Below are 19,696 nucleotides of genomic sequence, written 5' to 3' on the forward strand. Positions count from 1 at the left end.
ATTCTAGATGATAAAAAAATATTCTAGATGATTAGAATAGATTTGAAAAAGATTTCAGGGCTGTATGAATAGATAAAAGGGCTAAGTATGAGCTGCTTATTGATAAAGTATTAGGTTTGACATGGTGACCCCTGAACTATAATATCTCTTAAACTAGAAGCTTAAAGGTGTTCTTATTTTTTTTATTGTGTGTTTGTGTCTTGTACTTTAAAAAAATTTTTAAAAAATTAAAAAAAAATTATATTCAATTAATTAACATACAGTATATTATTAGTTTCAGAGATAGAGTTCAGTGATTCATCAGTCTTATATAACACGCAGTGCTCATTACATCATGTGCCCTCAATGTCCATCACCTAGTTATCCCATCCCCCATCTCACTCTCCTCTAGCAACCCTCAATTTGTTTTCTATGATTGAGTCTCTTGGGGCACCTGGGTGGCTCAGTGATTGAACATCTGCCTTTGGCTCAGGTCATGATCCCAGATCCTGGGATTGAGTCCTGCATCGGGCTCCCCTCAGGGAGCCTGCTTCTCCCTCTGCCTGTGTCTATGCCTCTCTCTCTCTCTCTCTCTCTGTCTCTCATGAATAAATAAATAAAATCTTAAAAAAAAAAAAAAGTCTCTTATGGTTTGTCACCCTCTCTTGTTTTATTTTTCCCTCCCTTCCCACATGTTCCTCTGTTTTGTTTCTTTTTGTTTTCTTTTCAGATTTCATTTATTTATTTGACAGAGAGAGAGAAAGAACAAGAGTGAGCCAGCACAAGCAGGGGGAGCCTCAGAGAGAGAGGGAGAAACAAGCTCTCCGCTGAGCAGCGAGTCTTATGTGGGGTTGGATCCCAGGACTCTGGGATCATGACCTGAGCTGAAGGCAGCTGCTTAACCTACTGAGCCACCGAGGCACCCCACTATTTTGTTTCTTAAATTCTACATATGAGGGAAATCATATAATTGTCTTTCTTTGATCAATTTATTTCGCTTAGCATAATATCCTCTGGTTCCATCCATGTCCTTGCAATTGGCAGGTTTGGGGTTTTTTGATGGCTGAGTAATATTCCATTGTGTATATATACTACATCTTTATCTATTCATATGTTGATGGCATCTGGGCTCTTTCCATAATTTGGCTATTGTGGACATTGCTGCTGTAAACATTAGGGTACAGGTGCTTCTTTGGATCACTACATTTGTATCGTTGGTGTAAATACCTAGTAGTACAGTTGCTGGGACATAGGGTAGCTCTATTTTTCGACTTTTTGAGGAAAGTGTTTTTAAGTCAAATCAAAATAAAACCCACAAATCCTCATTTTAACATAGTAGATTAGAGAGATCATGTTATCCTGAATGGTAAAACAAGCCAAAGATACTTAGGAATGTGCTAACACCTAATAAATACATGATCTTGTTGTCTCTCGTATAATCTTTCTTTCTTCCCAGGTCAGCAGTAGTCCTGAATCTCTGAAGGCTGTAGAACAGGAGGTGAGAATGGTATTTCAGATCACTTTCCAAAACTAAACAAACACAATTAACTACTGGTTACTTATTCAACTGCTATTCTCAAGACATTAGTGCTCAGTTTGGAAGACTACTGATGTTTTTCACTGAAATATAAGAGAATTATTTCTGTAGTGGTTGCTAGGGCTTTACTGTAATCTATAAATTACTCCTCCCCTAAAGACAGCATTTTAAAATAAAGAAGAGAAATCTAAGTAAATCATATGGAAGTTCAACCTATTTCCATCTACCCAGCTCTAGGTAAGAAACACGCAAATACCCTTGCACAAATTTGCACAAATACTTTCCTCAAGACAGAATGTACATAACTTGTGTGTATCCTGGAGACAGCCCCAGTGTGTCATTGTACTGTAGGCTGCCTCCCTCAATGAACAGATTTCTTCAGCTTTAATCAGAGCATTGTTAGCTTTATTCAGCAAACATCTGTTATGAGCCTTCTTCACGTCAGGCTTGATATGCTGGGCATTGGGATATAAAGACAAGGCTTTTTTCCTACTCGCCAGGTCAGGTCTCCTACCCATCCAGGTCCATGGAAGCACTATAGCTGATCTGTCACAGTGAAACAGTGTCCCCTTTCTTCAGAAATATCTTCAGGGTTAGGACATTCGTACTTCCAGTAATCAGAATTTTCTTAAACCCACAGTATAATTAACTTCTAATTGTGCTTAGGGTTAGGGTTTTCAGTGTTTTTTTGGTCACAGACTCCTTTAGGAATCAGTCATAAAACATCAAGAAAATACATGTACACATAGAATTTTATGATTCTTTTATATCATAGAGCTGTAAATCAAAAGAGCTTAAGAACCACTGCTTTAACATTTTAACTTTGTGGAGAAAGGATTGTAAATATAAAAATTGAAATATAAGGTGATTAAGTGTTATAGTGGGGATACATGGGCCTAGTTTTTATAATTTTGTCTTTACTTTCATTAGGCTTAAAATCTGAATAAAAAAGACACTTATGTAACAATAGCTTGCCCCTTTGTTTATCTTATTTCAGATGAAGGCAGGCAGGCTACTTAGGAAAACATTACACTGGAACATTTCTTTCTTTCCTTCTTTCCAGATCTTTCTTTCTTTCTTTCTTTCTTTCTTTCTTTCTTTCTTTCTTTCTTTCTTTCTTTCTTTCTTTCTTTCTTTCTTCTTTCTTTCTATTTCTTATTTCTTATTTCTTTATTCATTTATTTATTTTATTTACTTACTACTTACAAAGAGAGAGAGAGTGCAAGCATGAGTTCATGCAGGAGTGAGGGGAGGGGTTGAGAGGGAGGAGAGAGAATCTCAAGCAGACCCCTACCATAGAGCTCGATTTCAGGATCTTGAGATCATGACCTGAGCTGAAGTCAAGAGTCAGATGCTGAACCAAGCGCCCCCATTTCTAAGCTGTCCTTAGATAAATTTGTCTTTTATAATTGTAAACTTATGTTATAGTCTCTCAAAACATAAATAGTAACGGCAATGCTGAATAACAACATACATATTCTGTTCAGGACTGAGCACATGAGGGAGGAATTTGATGAATGAAACAACTGAAGATACTTTGTAGAGGTTTATAGACTTTTACCTGGTATCTAAAGCCAGTAAGAAAATGGCACAAGACAGATAGTTTTCACTTTGGTATCTCAAGTGAAGCTAAAAGTAATGACACCTATTTTCTTATTTGTGTGTAGTGAGTACCTACAGAATAAAATTTACCATTTTTTTCTTTTCTTTTTTTATTTATTTGAGAGAAAGTGTGCACATGAATGTAGGGAGTGGCAGAGGTAGAGGGAGAAGCAGGCTTCCTGCTGAGCAGGGACTCCCCCCCGCCCCCCATCCACCTGGGGCACAATCCCAGAACCCTAAGATCATGACCTGAGCTGAAGGCAGATGTTTAACCTACTGAGCCACCCAGGTGCCCCTAAAATTTACCATCTTAATCATTTTTAAGTGCATAGTTCAGTAATGTTAAGAATATTCACGTTGTGAAGCAGATCTCTAGAACTTTTTCATCTTGCAAACCTAACACTTTGTACCCATGAAACAACTCCCTCTCTCCCCTTCTCCCACCCCAGCAACCACCATTCTACTTTCTTTTCTAAGAGTTTGACTGCTTTAGGTGTTGTGTAAATGGAACCATGGTATTTATCTTTTGTGACTGGCTTATTTCACTCAGCTTTATGTCCTCAAGATTCATATCTGTGGTAGTATGTGTTAGGTTTTCCTCTTTTTAAGGCTGAATAATATTCCATTGTATATATAGACTGCATTTGATACATCCATTCATCCCTTGATGGACATTTGGGTCACTTCTACCTCTAGGCTATTGGGAGTAGTGCTGCTATGAACATGGGTGGAGCAAATTTCTTTCAATTTTTTTTTTTTAAGATTCTATTTATTTATTCATGAGACACAGAGAGAGAGGCAGAGACCTAGGCAGCGGGAGAGGCAGGCTCCTTGCGGGGATCCTGATGTGAGACTCGATCCCAGGACCCTGAGATCACGACCCAGGCTAAAGGCAGATGCTCAACCACTGAGCCACCAGGTGCCCTGCTTTCAGTTCTTTTGGATATATACCTAGAGGGGTATTGCTGGATCATATGATAGTTCTATTTTTAGTTTTCTGAGGAAATACCATGTTGTGTTCCAAGCAAGGTGCAACATTTTATAATCTTCTCAGCAGTGTACAAGGGTTCAAATTTCTCCACATCTCATTTCTCCACATCTCAACAACACTTGTTATTTTGTTTGTTTTTGATAGTAGCCATCCTAATGGATGTGAGGTGATGCTGTAGTTTTTATTTGTATTTCTCTGATGATTAGTAATGTTGAGCATTTTTTTGTGCTTGTTTCCTATTCATATAACATTTTTAAAAAGATTTTATGTATTTATTTGTTTGTTTATGAGAGAGACAAAGAGATAGGCAGAGACATAGGCAGAGGGAGAAGCAGGCTCCCTCGAGGGAGCCTGATATGGAACTCAGTCCCAGGACCCCAGGATCATGACCTCACCTGAAAGCAGAGGCACAACCACTGAACCCAGGTTCCCCTGTATAATATTTTTTTTTAAGGATTTTATTTATTTATTCATGAGAGACAGATAGAGAAAGAGAGGCAGAAACACAGACAGAGAAGGAGGCTCCATGCAGGAAGCCTGATGTGGGACTCGAACCGAGAACTCGAGGGGATCCCTGGGTGGCGCAGCGGTTTGGCCCCTGCCTTTGGCCCAGAGCGTGATCCCGGAGACCCGGGATCGAATCCCACATCGGGCTCCCGGTGCATGGAGCCTGCTTCTCCCTCTGCCTGTGTCTCTGCCTCTCTCTCTCTCTCTCTCTCTGTGACTATCATAAATAAATAAATAGAGAGAGGGAGAGAGAGAGAGAGAGAACTCCAGGATTACACCCTGGGCGGAAGGCAGGTGCCAAACCGCTGAGCCACCCAGGGATCCCCTGTATAACATTTTTGAATGTTCTTTTATTTTTATTTTTATTTTTATTTTTTTTAAATTTTTATTTATTTATGATAGTTACAGAGAGAGAGAGAGGCAGAGACACACAGGCAGAGAGAGGGAGAAGCAGGCTCCATGCACCGGGAGCCCGATGTGGGATTCGATCCCAGGTCTCCGGGATCACGCCCTGGGCCAAAGGCAGGCGCCAAACCGCTGCGCCACCCAGGGATCCCTGAATGTTCTTTTATCTTTTAATTTTATCTATCCTTTTATCTTTTAATTAATTTTATTTTTAAGAGATTTTATTTATTCATGAGAGATACAAAGAGAGGCAGACACAGGCAGAGGGAGAAGCAGGCTCCATGCAGGGAGCCCAATCCAGGACTTGATTCCGGGACCCCAGGATCATGCCCCGAGGCAAAAGCAGACACCCAACCCCTGAGCCACCCAGGTGTCCCAATTATTTTTAAAAGTAGGCTCTACACCCCACATGGAGCCCAACATGGGGCTTGAACACACAACACTGAGATCTAGATTTGAGCTGAGATCAAGAGTTGGACGCTTAACCAACTGAGCCACCTAGGCACCCTAACACCTACTTTTTAAAGCACAGTTTAATATGCATAGGAAGGCATTCCCCTCTGGTCATAGCACTGGAATCCAAGATCAGTTTCCTGCTTTTTGTGGACATTCTCCAGTGATATGCATAGCCTACAATTTGAGATTTCCTTAATGACTAAAGGGAGGTTGGGGAATAGGTTATAAAAGAAGTACATTTATGAGAAAGAGACTTGACAGGGCGAAGGCACCTACATCAGCATATGTTTGAAGAGGGTATCTTAATGACACCAAGCAATTGAATTGATAGGCCAGGGTTCTTCACATAAAGAGGCAATTGTAGTCAAGACTATTAGCTAAACAGCAGATGTTGTCCAGGATACAGGGAAAGGGAAACCCTCTTGGAATGTTGGTGGGAATGCAAACTAGTGCAGCCAGTGCGGAAAACAGTATGGAGTTTCCTCAAAAAGTTAAAAATAAACTGCCCTTTGATCCAGCAGTTGCACTACTAGGTATTAACTCAAAGAATACAAAATTACTAATTCAAAGGGATACATGCACCCTAGTGTTTATAGCTTGTTATCTACAATAGCCACACTATAGAAACAGCCTATTATTTCTCTATGAACTGATGAATGGATAAAGATGTGATATGTGTATACAATGGAATATTACTCAGCCATAAAAAAGAATGAAACCTTGCCATTTGCAACAGCATGGATGGAGCTAGAGAATATTATGCTAAGTGAAATAAGTCAGAGGAAGACCTATCATATGACTTAATTCATGTAGAATTTAAGAAACAAATGACCAAAGGCAGTGTGGTGGGGGGAAGCAAGAACTGATAGTTAACATTAAGGAAGTGGGTGGGGGGTAGATTAAATAGGTGATGGGGATTGAGGGGTACATTTAGTGTGATGAGTACCAACTGATGTATAAAAGTATTGAATCACTATATTCTGCACCTGAAACTAGTATTACTACACTGTTAACTGAGTGGAATTTAAATAAACACTTAAAAAAAATTAGCTAAAGCAGTGCTGGTTGGCAAATGACTGGTATAAAATAGGAACTGGAAGTCTCCAGAAGCTACAGACTAAATGTCAAATAATAGCATATAACTCCTCTGAAACTTTATATAGGATAATTTTTATAAATGCTTACAGTTTCCATTTAGGTTCTACTAAGAATTTTCTCTCTTTGTTTAAAGATTATATTTATTTGAGAGAGCAAGAGAGCATGAGCGAAGGGGAAGGGTGAGGAAAGGGAGAAGTAGACTCCCTGCTGAGCAGAGAAGGGACGGGGGGCTCAATCCCAGGACTCCGGGATCATGAGCTGAGCCTTAATGCTTAACCGACGGAGCCACCTAGGCACCCCATGATTTTTCTTATCTTGTACATTGTATTTTTTTTTTTTTAAGATTTATTTATTCATGAGAGACACAGAAAGAGGCAGAGACATAGGCAGAGGGAGAAGTAGGCTCCCCTCAGGGAGCCCAATGTGGGACTTGATCCTGGATTCTGGGATCACACCCTGAGCCTAAGGCAGTTTAGGCTTAACAGCTGAGCCACCCAGGTGTCCCATTGCACATCTTATCTTATGAGCTTACTGTTGACCAAAAGTGATATACTTTATCTTTTAACAGATTAATATTTAGGCTTGTCTTTCTTCATTCTATCTTGTTGGAGGCATTATTAGTGACAGAATTTCATAATTTCTTTCATAGGAGATACAATACAAGAATACTGTGCTTCCAACCAAACATTGTAGCAGAGACTTTTCCCATGTCAGTGCTTTCCTACTAATCTTAGGAGCTTTATGTCACCACTGCCTGGGAGACCAACAAGAAATGCCTCTTTTGAAAATGGTCCCCTAAAATTGAGAGCTTCTCTCCTTGGCTCTCCCTGAGATCCAGAAGTACAGCCCACACAGTGAGCTATTTTAATGAGTGTAAAATATTTTTATATGGTAAAACTATAAAAGGGAAGTTATAGATAAATAAATCTCATGTTACTTGGATAGTCCATGACAAATTTAAAACATTTTCTTCTAAGCAGATCCTAATTTACCACTTCCTTGTAGCCCCAAACCTTGAGAAGATGGCAGAGTCCTTTTCCTAGTTTAGGTTCAGCTCTCATGCTTACTTTATTTTATACTCCCAGATCCACAAGAATTTGGGGAGGAGGGCTTTTGCCAAACTGCTTATGTTATGAACTCTTTAATTGCTAAGTAATTTTTTTTTTAAGGTAAAAGTAACTAGGCATTGGGGATAGGGTGATTAGGAGGAAGAGGAAATCATTTTTCTACTTTTATTTGAGAGACAAATGACAAGTACAAGATTGACCTCAAAGGACAGCTGGCTGACTCAGTTGGTGTAGCATGGGACTTGATCTCAAGGTCATGAGTTCAAGCCTTACATTGGGCATAGAGCTTATTTTAAGAAAAAAAAAAAAAAATGGACCTCAAATTATTTTTCAAATAGCTTCAAAGTCATGTCATTTTTTTCAGTATAGATGAACTTGATTTTTTTCCTAGGGCTTTCTGAATCCACAGTCTTGATGAGTTTTAAGTGCTTATCAGGAACCTTAAATGTATTTTATATTTTAAACCTTTAAAAAGTGGGAATTTGAGGTGCCTGGCTGGCTCAGTCAGTAGAATATGATGCTCTTGATTTCATGGTTGTGAGTTTAAGCCCCACATTGGGCATAGCACCTACTAAAAATAAAATAAATAGTGGGAATTCATGTATGTGATAAGCATAAATATGAATTAATCAAGTGGCCACTTTCATTTTTTATTTAGTTTTTAAGATTTATTTATTTGAGCACACTTGAGCAAATGGAGGGGCAGAAGGAGAGAGAGAGAGTAAGGTTGGGAGGGAGAGATAGAAAGAGAGAAGCAGACTCCCCGCTGAGCACAGAGCTGGACACCTGCTGGTCCCACACCCTGACACCATGAGCTGAGCCAAAATGAAGAGCTGGACGCTCAACTGACTGAGTCACCCAGGTGCCCCTTGCCACTTACGGTTTTTTAATAGAGTACACATCAAAACAAGGACTTAAGAGAGGGGTACTCAGGGCATCCTCTAGTTGTCTTCAGTATGGGTCTCTTTGGTTCCACAAATGTGACCATCAGTTTTTTTTAACTCCAAACAAGCTAATTGGCTTGGCTTATGTAAGTTTTATCAGATCTTTCTTATTAGACATCAATCAACAGCTCAGGAAAATAGCAATTTTGTCCTTTAGTTTTAAGAGGGGAGGAAGTGATAGAGAATTGAGCTATTTCTTTGGTTTGTCTTCCTTCCCACTAGAAATCAGCCTGTATTTGAGATGCACAGAATAATTGGCTATCCAATACAGCATGTTTTATCAGCATATTTAGTGTTGTACTTCAGGTGACAGGTAATCAGTTGTCTTAAACACAGACACTAATGAATGGGTAGCTCCCTATATATTAATAGTATCAGTGGTTTTCTCAAAACTTTCTAAGTGAAAGATAATTTCATCTAGCTATACTAATTCAAATTTATTTCTAACTTAATTTACTTTTTTCCTTATAATAGTAACACGTGCCTATTGTTTAAAAATTTGGAAACGCACAAGTATTAATAAGCAGGAAAGAATTTTTACCTGTTATCTATAGCCACTTTATATAAGCTAAAACATTTTTTTTTCATTTATTTATGATAGTCACAGAGAGAGAGAGAGGCAGAGACATAGGCAGAGGGAGAAGCAGGCTCCATGCACCGGGAACCTGACGTGGGATTTGATCCCGGGTCTCCAGGATCACGCCCTGGGCCAAAGGCAGGTGCTAAACCACTGCGCCACCCAGGGATCCCAGCTAAAACATTTTTTAGAGACCATACTTCATGTATAGATTTATATTCTGATTTTTCTAATTTTTTCTACTTCTATATGTATATATAATTATGCCAACAAAGGCACAGGAAAAGTAAAAAATCACTTGTTATCCATCTACTCAGTGGCAACCACTGTAAGAATCACTGAGCAATTTTTTTTTAATTGCTCATACTGTACTGATTTGTTTTAATCCCAGTCTCTTTGCAAACTATTTTGAATATCTTCCATTTCAGTAAATACCCTTCTACAACACAGTTTTTTTTTTTTTTTTAAGATTTTATTTATTTATTCATGAGCGACAGAGAGAGAGAGAGAGAGAGAGGCAGAGACACAGGCAGAGGGAGAAGCAGGCTTCACGCAGGGAGCCTGACATGGGACTCGATCCGGGGTCTCCAGGATCACACCCTGGGCTGCAGGTGGCACTAAATCGCTGTGCCGCCTGCGCTGCCCTACAATACAGTTTTTAATTGCTGAATAATGTTCTCTTATATGGATATAGTATAGTTTGCTTAATCTCTTATTTTGAAGCATTTAAGTTGTTTGCAGTTTTTTGCTGTTACAAATGATGTTATGTATACACTTTATTTAAAATATATATGCAATTTATTTTTCCAGTTTAACATATAAGCATTTTCCCATGTCACTGAAAATCCTTTTAAATAAGTATCATATCTAACATGTGTATACTGTTTTATTTTTCCTTCGATAGATTCAAAATCGCAGGGGACATTTATTTTTGGTAAATGGATCATTACCTGCTGTGATTATGTGTTTCTTAATGATAAGAAATAAAATAATTGGTGGCTGACCAGTTATTATTCAAGTCCAATATAAACTCAGAAATTGAGAATAGCAAAAAAAAAAAAAGAAAGAAAGAAATTGAGAATAGCAAAGCTTTTCTAGGATGAAGGTCTTCAGCAGACATTTGGGTTTTAACCATGTGTTAGAGCTCAAGCCCATCAGGAGAGCCAGGATACTCAGATTTTTATTTTTATTTTTTTTTTAAGATTTTATTTATTTTTTCATGAGAGACAGAGAGAGAGAGAGGCAGAGACACAGGCAGAGGGAGAAGCAGGCCCCATGCAGGGAGCCCAATGTGGGACTTGATCCTGGGTCTCTGGAATCACGCCCTGAGCTGAAGGCAGATGCCCAACCACTGAGCCACTCAGGTGTCCCGATACTCAGATTTTTAAATGCGTAACTCATGCTGGTATGGCATTCACAAGCTGTGACATTCTGCATTTCTCATCATTTACAAATAAACAAAAAACAGGAAAAAGAAAAACCTCAGAGTCTGGGATAGGGATGAAGAGTGGTGAGTGGGACACCATTGAAGAGATAAAGAAGGTTTTTTTTTTTTTTTTTAAGTAAGCATATAGTGTTGTATCCGTTTTAGAGGTGCAACATAGGGATTCAGCACTTCCTTATATTATTCAGTGCTCATCAAGAAAAATGTACCCTTTATTTATTTTTTAAATTTTATTTGTTTATTCATGAGAGACACACACACAGAGGCAGAGACACAGGGAGAGGGAGAAGCAGGCTCCTCACAGGGAGCCTGATGCAGGACTCCATCCCTGGACCCTGGATCACGCCCCAAGCTGAACTACGCAGGCGTCTTGATAAATGTACCCTTTAATCTCCTTCGTCTAATTTCACCCATCCTTCTGCACACCTCCCCTTTGGTAACTATTTGTTTGTTCTGTATAGTTAAGAGGCTGTTTCTAGGTGTTTTTCTTTTTTTTTTTCTATCTGTCTTCCTCTCTCTCACTTTTTTTTCTTCCTTCATCTGTTTTGTTTCTTAAATTCCACATATGAGTGAAATCATGGTATTTGTCTTTCTCTCAACCATCTTATTTCATTTAGTGAAACATTCTTTAGCACCGTCCTTGTTGTTGCAAATGGCAAGTTTTCATTCTTTTTTATGGCTGAATAATATTCCATTGTATACATATACCATCTCTTCTGGATAAAGAACTCCTGATTTGCCCCAGCAAATATAATTTACATAACCCTATGTTTTCTTTTGGTGATTGGTTCTAATTCACCCACTCTTGGTACTGAAATTTTTGCTACATCAAAATTCGTGATAGTAAATTATTTTTAGGAGAAGATAATGGAGATGAAAATGTTTTAATATTATAAAGCTAAGAGTTTCGGTCATAAAGTTCTCTGAGTGTGGTTGCTTTCACTGTAATTGCTTTCCACCATAGCATAGGTAGCTGACTATATGCCAAAAATGCTTTCTTGTACTTGAACAGAATTTTAAATTTAAATTTTAAATTGAACACTCTTGACTTCTCAGCACCTAAAATGACCTAAATCTCTCAGATAGTGTAATATAAAGCTTAGAGTATATATGTAATTTTGATTGGTATAGTATTGTTGTTACTGTTTTTTTTTTTTTTAATGGCTTGGAGTCTGTTTCATTATTTTATAGTTATTTTTATAACTTTTAAAAGTTAAAAAAAGATAAAATTTTATTTTTTTTAATTTTTATTTATTTATGATAGTCACAGAGAGAGAAAGAGAGAGAGGCAGAGACATAGGCAGAGGGAGAAGCAGGCTCCATGCACCGGGAGCCCGACGTGGGATTCGATCCCGGGTCTCCAGGATCGCGCCCTGGGCCAAAGGCAGGCGCCAAACCGCTGCGCCACCCAGGGATCCCAGATAAAATTTTAAAAAGGGAAATTAAAGTCACTAAAAATCACCCCACCAAAAAAAAAAAAAAAAAACCACCCCCACCATAGCATAACTTAATGTAGACATATTAAGTTGACTTAATATTAAGTTATATGTCTATATTAAAGCTAAGACTTAACTTAATATAGACATATATTCTTTTTTGCTTTAGACCAAAAGCATACATTTCAGAATTCTCAGTTATACATAATGTATTGTCATATTTGCTATATAATAATTACTAACTTTTTAAACACTGAGTATATGTGAACACTTTGCTACGTCTTTATGTAGAATAATTTATAATCTATGAATTAAGTACCATTATTTCTATTTTACAAATGAGAAAACATAGATTTAGAAAGAATACATAACTGACCCAAGGTCAGGCATTTGGTGAATGATAAATTCACTATATTTACCCTAATTATTATTATTCTTCCTACTACTACTACTATTTATTGTAAACTTTTGTCAAGTCTCTTTTTCTTTCTTTCTTTTATTTCTTTTTTTTTTTTGTAAAGATTTTATTTATTTGAGAAAAAGAGAGCCTGGAGAGGGGCAGAGGAAGAGGGAGAGAGAGAATCCCAAGCAGACAAAATGCTCAGCATGGAGCCCTACCTGGGGACCAGATCTCATGACCCTGAGACCATGACCTGAGCCAAAACCAAGAGTTGGACTCTTAACTGATTGCGTTACCCGTGCATTTTAGGCTCTCTTTTTTTTTAAAGACCTGGGTACTTTGCTGTAAAAGAACTGCCTCGTTATTGGTAGCCATTAGAGAACTGTGTGCTGTTTTTTTGTTTTTGTTTTTTTTTGTTTTTAAGTAGGCTCTATGCCTAACGTGGGCCTGATCTCAGGACCCTGAGATCAAGAGTCACATGCTCCACCAATTGAGCCTACCACTTGCTCCCCCACCCCCGCCTTTTTTAAAGATTTTATTTATTTATTCATGAGAGACACAGATTGAGAGAGAGAGAGAGAGAGGCAGAGACACAGGCAGAGGGAGAAGCAGGCTCCATGCAGGGAGCCTAACATGGGACTCGATCCCGGGTCTCCAGGATCATGCCCTGGGCCGAAGGTGGTGCTAAACCGCTGAGCCACTCGGGCTGCCCTCTTTTTTGTTTTGTATTGTTTTTTTTTTAAATCCCTTCCCCCACTTAAAAAAATATTTTATTTATTTATTCATGAAAGACACACAGAGAGAGGCAGAGACACAGGCAGAGAGAGAAGCAGGCTCCATGCAGGGAGCCTGATGTGGGACTCGATCCCGGGTCTCCAGGATCATACCCCGGGCCGAAAGCAGCATTAAACCGCTGAGCCACCGGGCTGCCCACTTTTTTTTTTTTTTAAATCAACACACAATGTTACATTAGTTTCAGGTGTGCCACACAAAGATTCAACTTTTGGAGAACTGTTTTTAATTATCTTGAGGCCACAAAACCCTTTGAAACCTGATAAAAGTTGTTTTTTCCCCCCAGAAAAATGCATTCTACACATTTTTGCATAAAATTCAATCCGGACATCATGACTATTTGTGGACCCTAAAATAGTAATTATCAAGTTTTAATGAGTATATAAATCACCTGGATTGCTTTTTTAAAATGCAGATTACTTGGTCTCACTGCCTAAAGTTTGGAGTTGGACTTAAAATCTGCCCCTTTAGTATTTCGGGTTATTTGGATGCAGGATATTTTAAGAATACGGTGTACAAAACTCTGAATCTCCTCTGAGATTCAGAATCTTGTTATTCCACTGCTGTTTGTGTTTTGTTTTTGTTTTTTTTAATTTTATTTATTTATTTGACAGAGAACAAAAACACGAATGGGGGAGGGGCAGAAGGAGAGGGCAAAGTAGACTCTCCACTGAGCAGGGAGCCTGACTCCACTCGATGCTCTATCCCAGGACCCTGAGATCACGGACCTGAGCTGAAGGCAGATGATTAACCAACTAAGCCACCCAGGTGCCCCTATTACTGTTGTTGTTGTTTTTTTTAAGATTTTATTTATTCATAGAGACACACAGAGAGAGAAGTAGAAACACAGGCAGAGAGAGAAACAGGCTCCATGCAGGGAGCCCGACGTGGAACTCGATCCCAGGTCCTCAGGATCACACCCTGGGCTGCAGGCGGCACTAAACCGCTGCACTACCGGGGCTGCCCCCTATTACTGTTTTTAATAGAACTTTCTCTCTGCAAGTTTTTTAACTCATTTAAGAAAATGATTTAAAATGAATTAATCATTTAAAGATTTTTCCCATAATTCTTTTGTTAGGCATGGAGCCTAACACAGGGCTTGAACTCACAATCCTGAGGTCAAGACCTAAACTGAGATTGGGATATCTGGGTAGTTCATTGGTTGAGTGTCTGCCTCTGGCTCAGGTCATGATCCCAAGGTCCTGGGATTGAATTCTGCATTGGGGTCCCCACAGGGAGCCTGCTTCTCCCTCTGCCTAGTCTCTGCATCTCTCTCTCTGTGTGTCTCTCATGAATGAATAAATAAATAAAATCTTTAAAAATACCCTAAACTGAGATTAAGAGTTGAATGCTTAACCAACTGAGCCACCCAAGCAAAACCTCATCCCCAAGAATTCTTTTTATTTGTAGGATGAACTTTCTGATGTTAGCCAAGGAGGATCTAAAGCTACCACTCCGGCATCAACAGCTGCGTCAGATGTGGCCACAATTCCTACTGATACTCCCTTAAAGGAAGATAATGAAGGATTTGTGAAGGTTGCAGATACACCAAATAAATCAGAGATAAGCAAGCATATTGAAGTACAGGTAGCCCAAGAAACTAGAAATGTATCAACAGGTAAGTGACCCTAGTTCTTTCTGGTAAAGATCATGTGGGTATGAAAGGATTCATTTTAGGGGTGTTACTGCTTTAGATTTATAAAATTGTACTCAATTGTAGGTAAGCTTAAAAAGAGTGATGATCAAATAAAGTTTTGGAGAAACAGATTTGGGAAACCGGAGGATTAGAGAGCCTAAAAGGCAGAATAGTCTTCATCTTTAATTTCTCTGTATTTCACCCCTTAATTAGTAAAAACAAACAAACAGGAAGTTCTGCCCTGGGATACAATGGACTGTGTCCCCAAAAATACAAATAAAAACTTTGGTTATTTATCAGTTTCTGATAGTCACTGTTAATCTGATATATGACTTGTCTAAACCTCATGATTCTTAGAACCTACTCCTTAAAATGTTTTTCTGATCAAATGATGTATTTATAACCACTGAAGCAATAGGTTTCTCCTATTAGGGGCAGTATGTAATATATGCATTATTTGTATCATCTTGTCCTTTTCCTAAGGCTCTGCTGAAAATGAAGAGAAGTCAGAAGTTCAAGCAATCATTGAATCCACTCCTGAGTTGGATATGGACAAAGATCTCAGTGGATATAAAGGCTCAAGGTACTATTAGTGTCAAAGTAAGGCATTTTATACTTCCTTTCCCCTCTCTCAGAAGCATACTATTGTTCTCTGGTCTCAGAGAGAAGGACATTCAGATGTTTTGCTGAGGAAATGTTGGTACTATATTTCAGTTTCCATTTTTGAAACTAGACATTATACTTGGTTTAAATGTTTTATGAAATGTTCCTTTGCTACATCAGGGATTAGAAGCATATGGAAGGATAGGGGAAAAAAATAGCCCAAGGGATAACCAGTACTTTCTGGAATTTGAGGAAACATAGAAACAGGAGTATGAGAAGTAACAATTTGAGAAAACTGTTCTTTCCCCCAAATCAGGAAGAAGTGTACATACTCCCTTCAAAACTGTAATGATGTCAGGTGCCTGGCTGCCTCAGTAGAGCATATGACTCTTGATCTCAGGGTTATGAGTTCAAGCCCCAACTTGGATGTGGAGCCTACTCAAAAAAAAACAACAGAAAACCCAAAGTGTAATGATCTCATTATTGGAAAAAATTAGTCTCGTTTTACATGGGAAGGCTGTTTAGTGGCAGGAAGAGAATTGTTATGTATCATCTTAATCAAGGTAATCTAAAGCATATAGATGTTCAAGAATGTTACACAGGACCTACTCCCTTCCTTTTAATTTCTTCCATTACATTTGTCCTTTAAAAATAAATGACCATAAAAATACACACCACTTACCACTGCAGTCATGGTTAAAAGCATGAACGTAAGGTAAGACTATGTGGGTTCAAATACTGCCTTGGATTTGAATCTGAGGTATATATTCTCCTCCATAGGAGGGAATTATGATAATACCTCAGATGATTGTGAGTAAATGAATCAATGTATGTTGAATTATTGGCAGTGGGCCCAGTTTAATAAAGGTTAGATAGTACTATGGTCATCATCGTTTAATATAAGTTGAATTACAACCTTATGAAGTCAGTGTCTTCATCCCCATTGTACAGATAAGGAAGCTCAGAAATGTGTAGTAATTTGTCCAAGATTTCCAAGTTAGCGATTGGAGCTGGCATTAGGTCTAGGACTCTCTGATGTTGAAGGCCATGTCCTATGAAAACATTTTTTTCTTTATTATTTATTTAAAAATGTAAACAATGCAGGGATGCCTGGGTGACACAGTCAGTTAATTTTCCGACTCCTGATTTCAGCCCAGGTCATGATATCAGGGTTGTGAGATTGAACCCCCCTTGGTCTCTGTGGTCTCTGCGCTGGGCATGGAGCCTACTTGGGATTCTCTCTCTCCCCCATCTCTTCCCCCCACCACTCGCACAGATGCTCTCTTAAACAAAAAAATGTAAACAATGCAGAATGTAAAAAGTGAAATTTGCTTTTTATCTGTCCTCTCTTAAGCCTAAGGAGATTAGCAGTTTCTGTTTGCATTCTGAACCTCTTTAAAAATTTTAAAAAGTATATTTTTATCAGACTAATTAATGCATATATAGTATTAAGGTCAAATGGGAATAATACAAAATATGAAGGGCAGTAGTAGTCTCTTACCCTATCCACCCTTCATTCCCATTCCCAATAGTCAGTGTCTATCGCTTCTTTGTTTTCTTTTTTGCCCCAACAATAGCAGCTCAGCTTTATTGCAGGGAAGCTGGGGAGGGTCAGCAGGCTAAAGAAAGGTCTGTGCAGGAACCCCCATCGCTGAGCAGGACTGTTGGGCCCCAGGACTGTTTGGAAGGCAAGAAAAGATCAGCATCCTGCCCCCTTTGGTCCATCCTGGGCCCAGGTTTCCAGGCCCTTGCTACTTGGGGCTGAGGTAGGAAACAGCCTATCCTGTTTTCTCCAAGTTCTCCAGCAGAGTGTCCATGTTGTGCTCAGAATTGAAGCAAACCTTCTTGTTGGGCAGGTCAATGTCAGACTCCTCTCCTCCCAGCTTGTTGAGCACCTGGCGGACCACTTTAGAGCTGCTTTCACAAGTTGTGTCCACAGAGAACTCGTGCTTCAGCATGACTGTGGATGTGGTGGCGGCAGCAGTCACATCTTCGTTCTCTTCTGCTATTTTTCTTCAAGTATCTAAACCACATCCTTATGCTCTTTTCCTTGCTTCTTCTGTTTCTCAGCTGGGATTCTGTGAGAAAATTAAGTCCTGCCCTAAGGCATCCTTGTATATAATGAATTAGCTACACTCCTGTGCCTCTAGAATTGAGAAAATAGTCCCTCAAATCATTTTCTGTATTCTGTGGATCAAATGAGGAACCCTGGTTTTAGAAAAGTTGTGATACTGGCTGTTGACTTTATAGTAGAAGACGACAAGGATATAGTTCCTTAAACCACCATCCCTCCTTTTATCCTCTCAATATAATTCTCAGTTTGTGTTACATGAACATTCATTTTTAAAATCATTATGACAGTAAATATTGATCATAGCTTAGTCACAGAATATACTGTGATTATTTTTCCTATCTTTTGCAACTTTACTTTTCTAGAATTAGTAAAACATGGTAGATTTTTGTTTCATTTTATTTGCTTAGGCTTCTACATATCTATTGCAAGTTCATGGACAGATACCTTGCGAATCATAAATATAAGCACTTTCAAAATGGCCAAATATAAAGCCAGTTTCCTGGCGCTCTGTCTCCTGGCGTCTTCTATTCCCATTCTCTAGTCTAGGCTCTCATGGGTTCTGGTCCTGGCATTTGCCCTCACTTTCATACTGGGAATTCTTGTCACTTCTGTCCTCTGTCATATCTTCTGTTTCCTGCATCCGAGATCATCTTGCTGCTGCTGCTTCTTTCTTTTCCTTCTAAGATTTGTTTATTTATTTTAGAGAGAGAGAGTACAGGAGGGGCAGAGAGGGAGGGGCAGAAACAGAGGGCATCTTGCTGCTGCTGCTTCTTTCTTTTCCTTCTAAGATTTGTTTATTTTAGAGAGAGAGTACAGGAGGGGCAGAGAGGGAGGGGCAGAAACAGAGGGAGAGAGAATCTCAGACTCCGTGCTGAGCACAGAGCTCCGCATGGGGCTTGATCTCAGGACCCTGAGATAACAACGTGAGCCAGTGAGCCAAAACCAAGATCGAAGCTTAACTGACTGCACCACCTAGGTGTGCTTTGTTTATTGATGTATGCCTTTGTTTTGACAGAACATATTCCTTTTTCTTTTTTTTTTTTTTTTTTAAGATTTCTTGATTTAAGAGAGAGCACGTGTGAGCAGGGGGAGGGGGGGAGGGAAAGAATCTCAAGCAGACTTCATGCCCAGCACAGAGCCTGATGTGGGTCTTGATCTCATGACCTGAAGATCATGACCTGAGCCAAAATCAGGAGTTGGATGCTCAACTGACTGAGCCACCCATCTGCCCCTTGACAAAAATATTCTTACTAGCTTTCTGGGCAAAGGCTGCATGGAAAGTAAAAAAAATATCTTTTTTAAGATTTTATATATTTATTCATGAGAGACAGAGAGGCAGAGACCCAGGCAGAGGGAGATGCAGGCTCCATGCAGGGAGCCTGACGTGGGACTTGATCCCGGGTCTCTAGGATTACGCCCCGGGCTGAAGGTGGCGCTAAACCGCTGGGCCACCTGGGCTGTCCCAGGAAGTAAATTTTTGGAGAACTTGAATATGACAAATGTCATTTGAAAACACGATTGATAGTTTGGCTAACAGAATTCTAGGTTGGAAAATCTTCAAAAGTTTTCCATCAGAATTGTGAAGACATTGTTCATAATCATGTTGAGTTTGAAGAGTTGGCCATTTGGATTCTTGCTTTTTTGTTTATTTTCTCTGGAAGCTTTTTAGGATCTTCACTTTATCCCTGATATGTGCCCTCCCCCGCTTTAAAAATACATTCATCATGTGTTTGACGTAGGGATCTTCCTTGTATCTTCTTGTATATGGTAAATCTTTTCATCTGGAAATTCATTATCTCCCAGTTCTGAGGAATTTTCTTATTTCTCCTTACTGTTGTCTCTTCCTCTCTCTTTCTGGAATATCTGTTAGGTGGATTTTGAGCAGTCTGGACTAACCTTTATAATTCCACCCTCCCCCTTCTGTTTTTGTTCTAATTTTGGGATGATTTCTTCAATTTTATCTTTCAGCCCTCATTGATTTTTTTTCTTTTCCCCTAAAAGTATTTTTTTCTTATTAAAAAACCTTTATTTATCAAACACTGCCTAGTCACCACCTAAAAGCAGAGACAAAGTCTTAGTATTTCTTTCTTTTTTTTTGTTTTTTTTTTTTATGATAATCACAGAGAGAGAGAGAGAGAGGCAGAGACA

At 39.0% G+C, this 19,696-nt stretch overlaps 1 protein-coding gene and 1 pseudogene across 13 annotated transcripts in view; one reads left to right on the top strand and one right to left on the bottom strand.

Moving 5' to 3' along the window:
- The window catches only part of SPAG9 (sperm associated antigen 9), a 145,930-nt gene that overhangs the window by 77,904 nt on the left and 48,330 nt on the right, over nucleotides 1–19,696 (top strand). For 7 of the 13 annotated variants that reach the window (XM_072780020.1, XM_072780022.1, XM_072780023.1 and 4 more), the window contains 2 exons: nucleotides 14,646–14,853; nucleotides 15,355–15,454. In XM_072780020.1, the coding sequence (XP_072636121.1) occupies nucleotides 14,646–14,853; nucleotides 15,355–15,454 (308 nt within the window). Of the gene's footprint in view, nucleotides 1–1,435; nucleotides 1,478–14,645; nucleotides 14,854–15,354; nucleotides 15,455–19,696 lie in introns of all 13 variants that reach the window. The other 6 variants (XM_072780017.1, XM_072780019.1, XM_072780018.1 and 3 more) reach the window with 1 other exon arrangement.
- On the bottom strand, nucleotides 17,253–17,432 carry LOC140606514 (copper transport protein ATOX1 pseudogene; annotated as a pseudogene).

Source organism: Canis lupus, chromosome 16, assembly GCF_048164855.1.
Source record: "Canis lupus baileyi chromosome 16, mCanLup2.hap1, whole genome shotgun sequence".
NCBI classification, from domain to species: domain Eukaryota; kingdom Metazoa; phylum Chordata; class Mammalia; order Carnivora; family Canidae; genus Canis; species Canis lupus.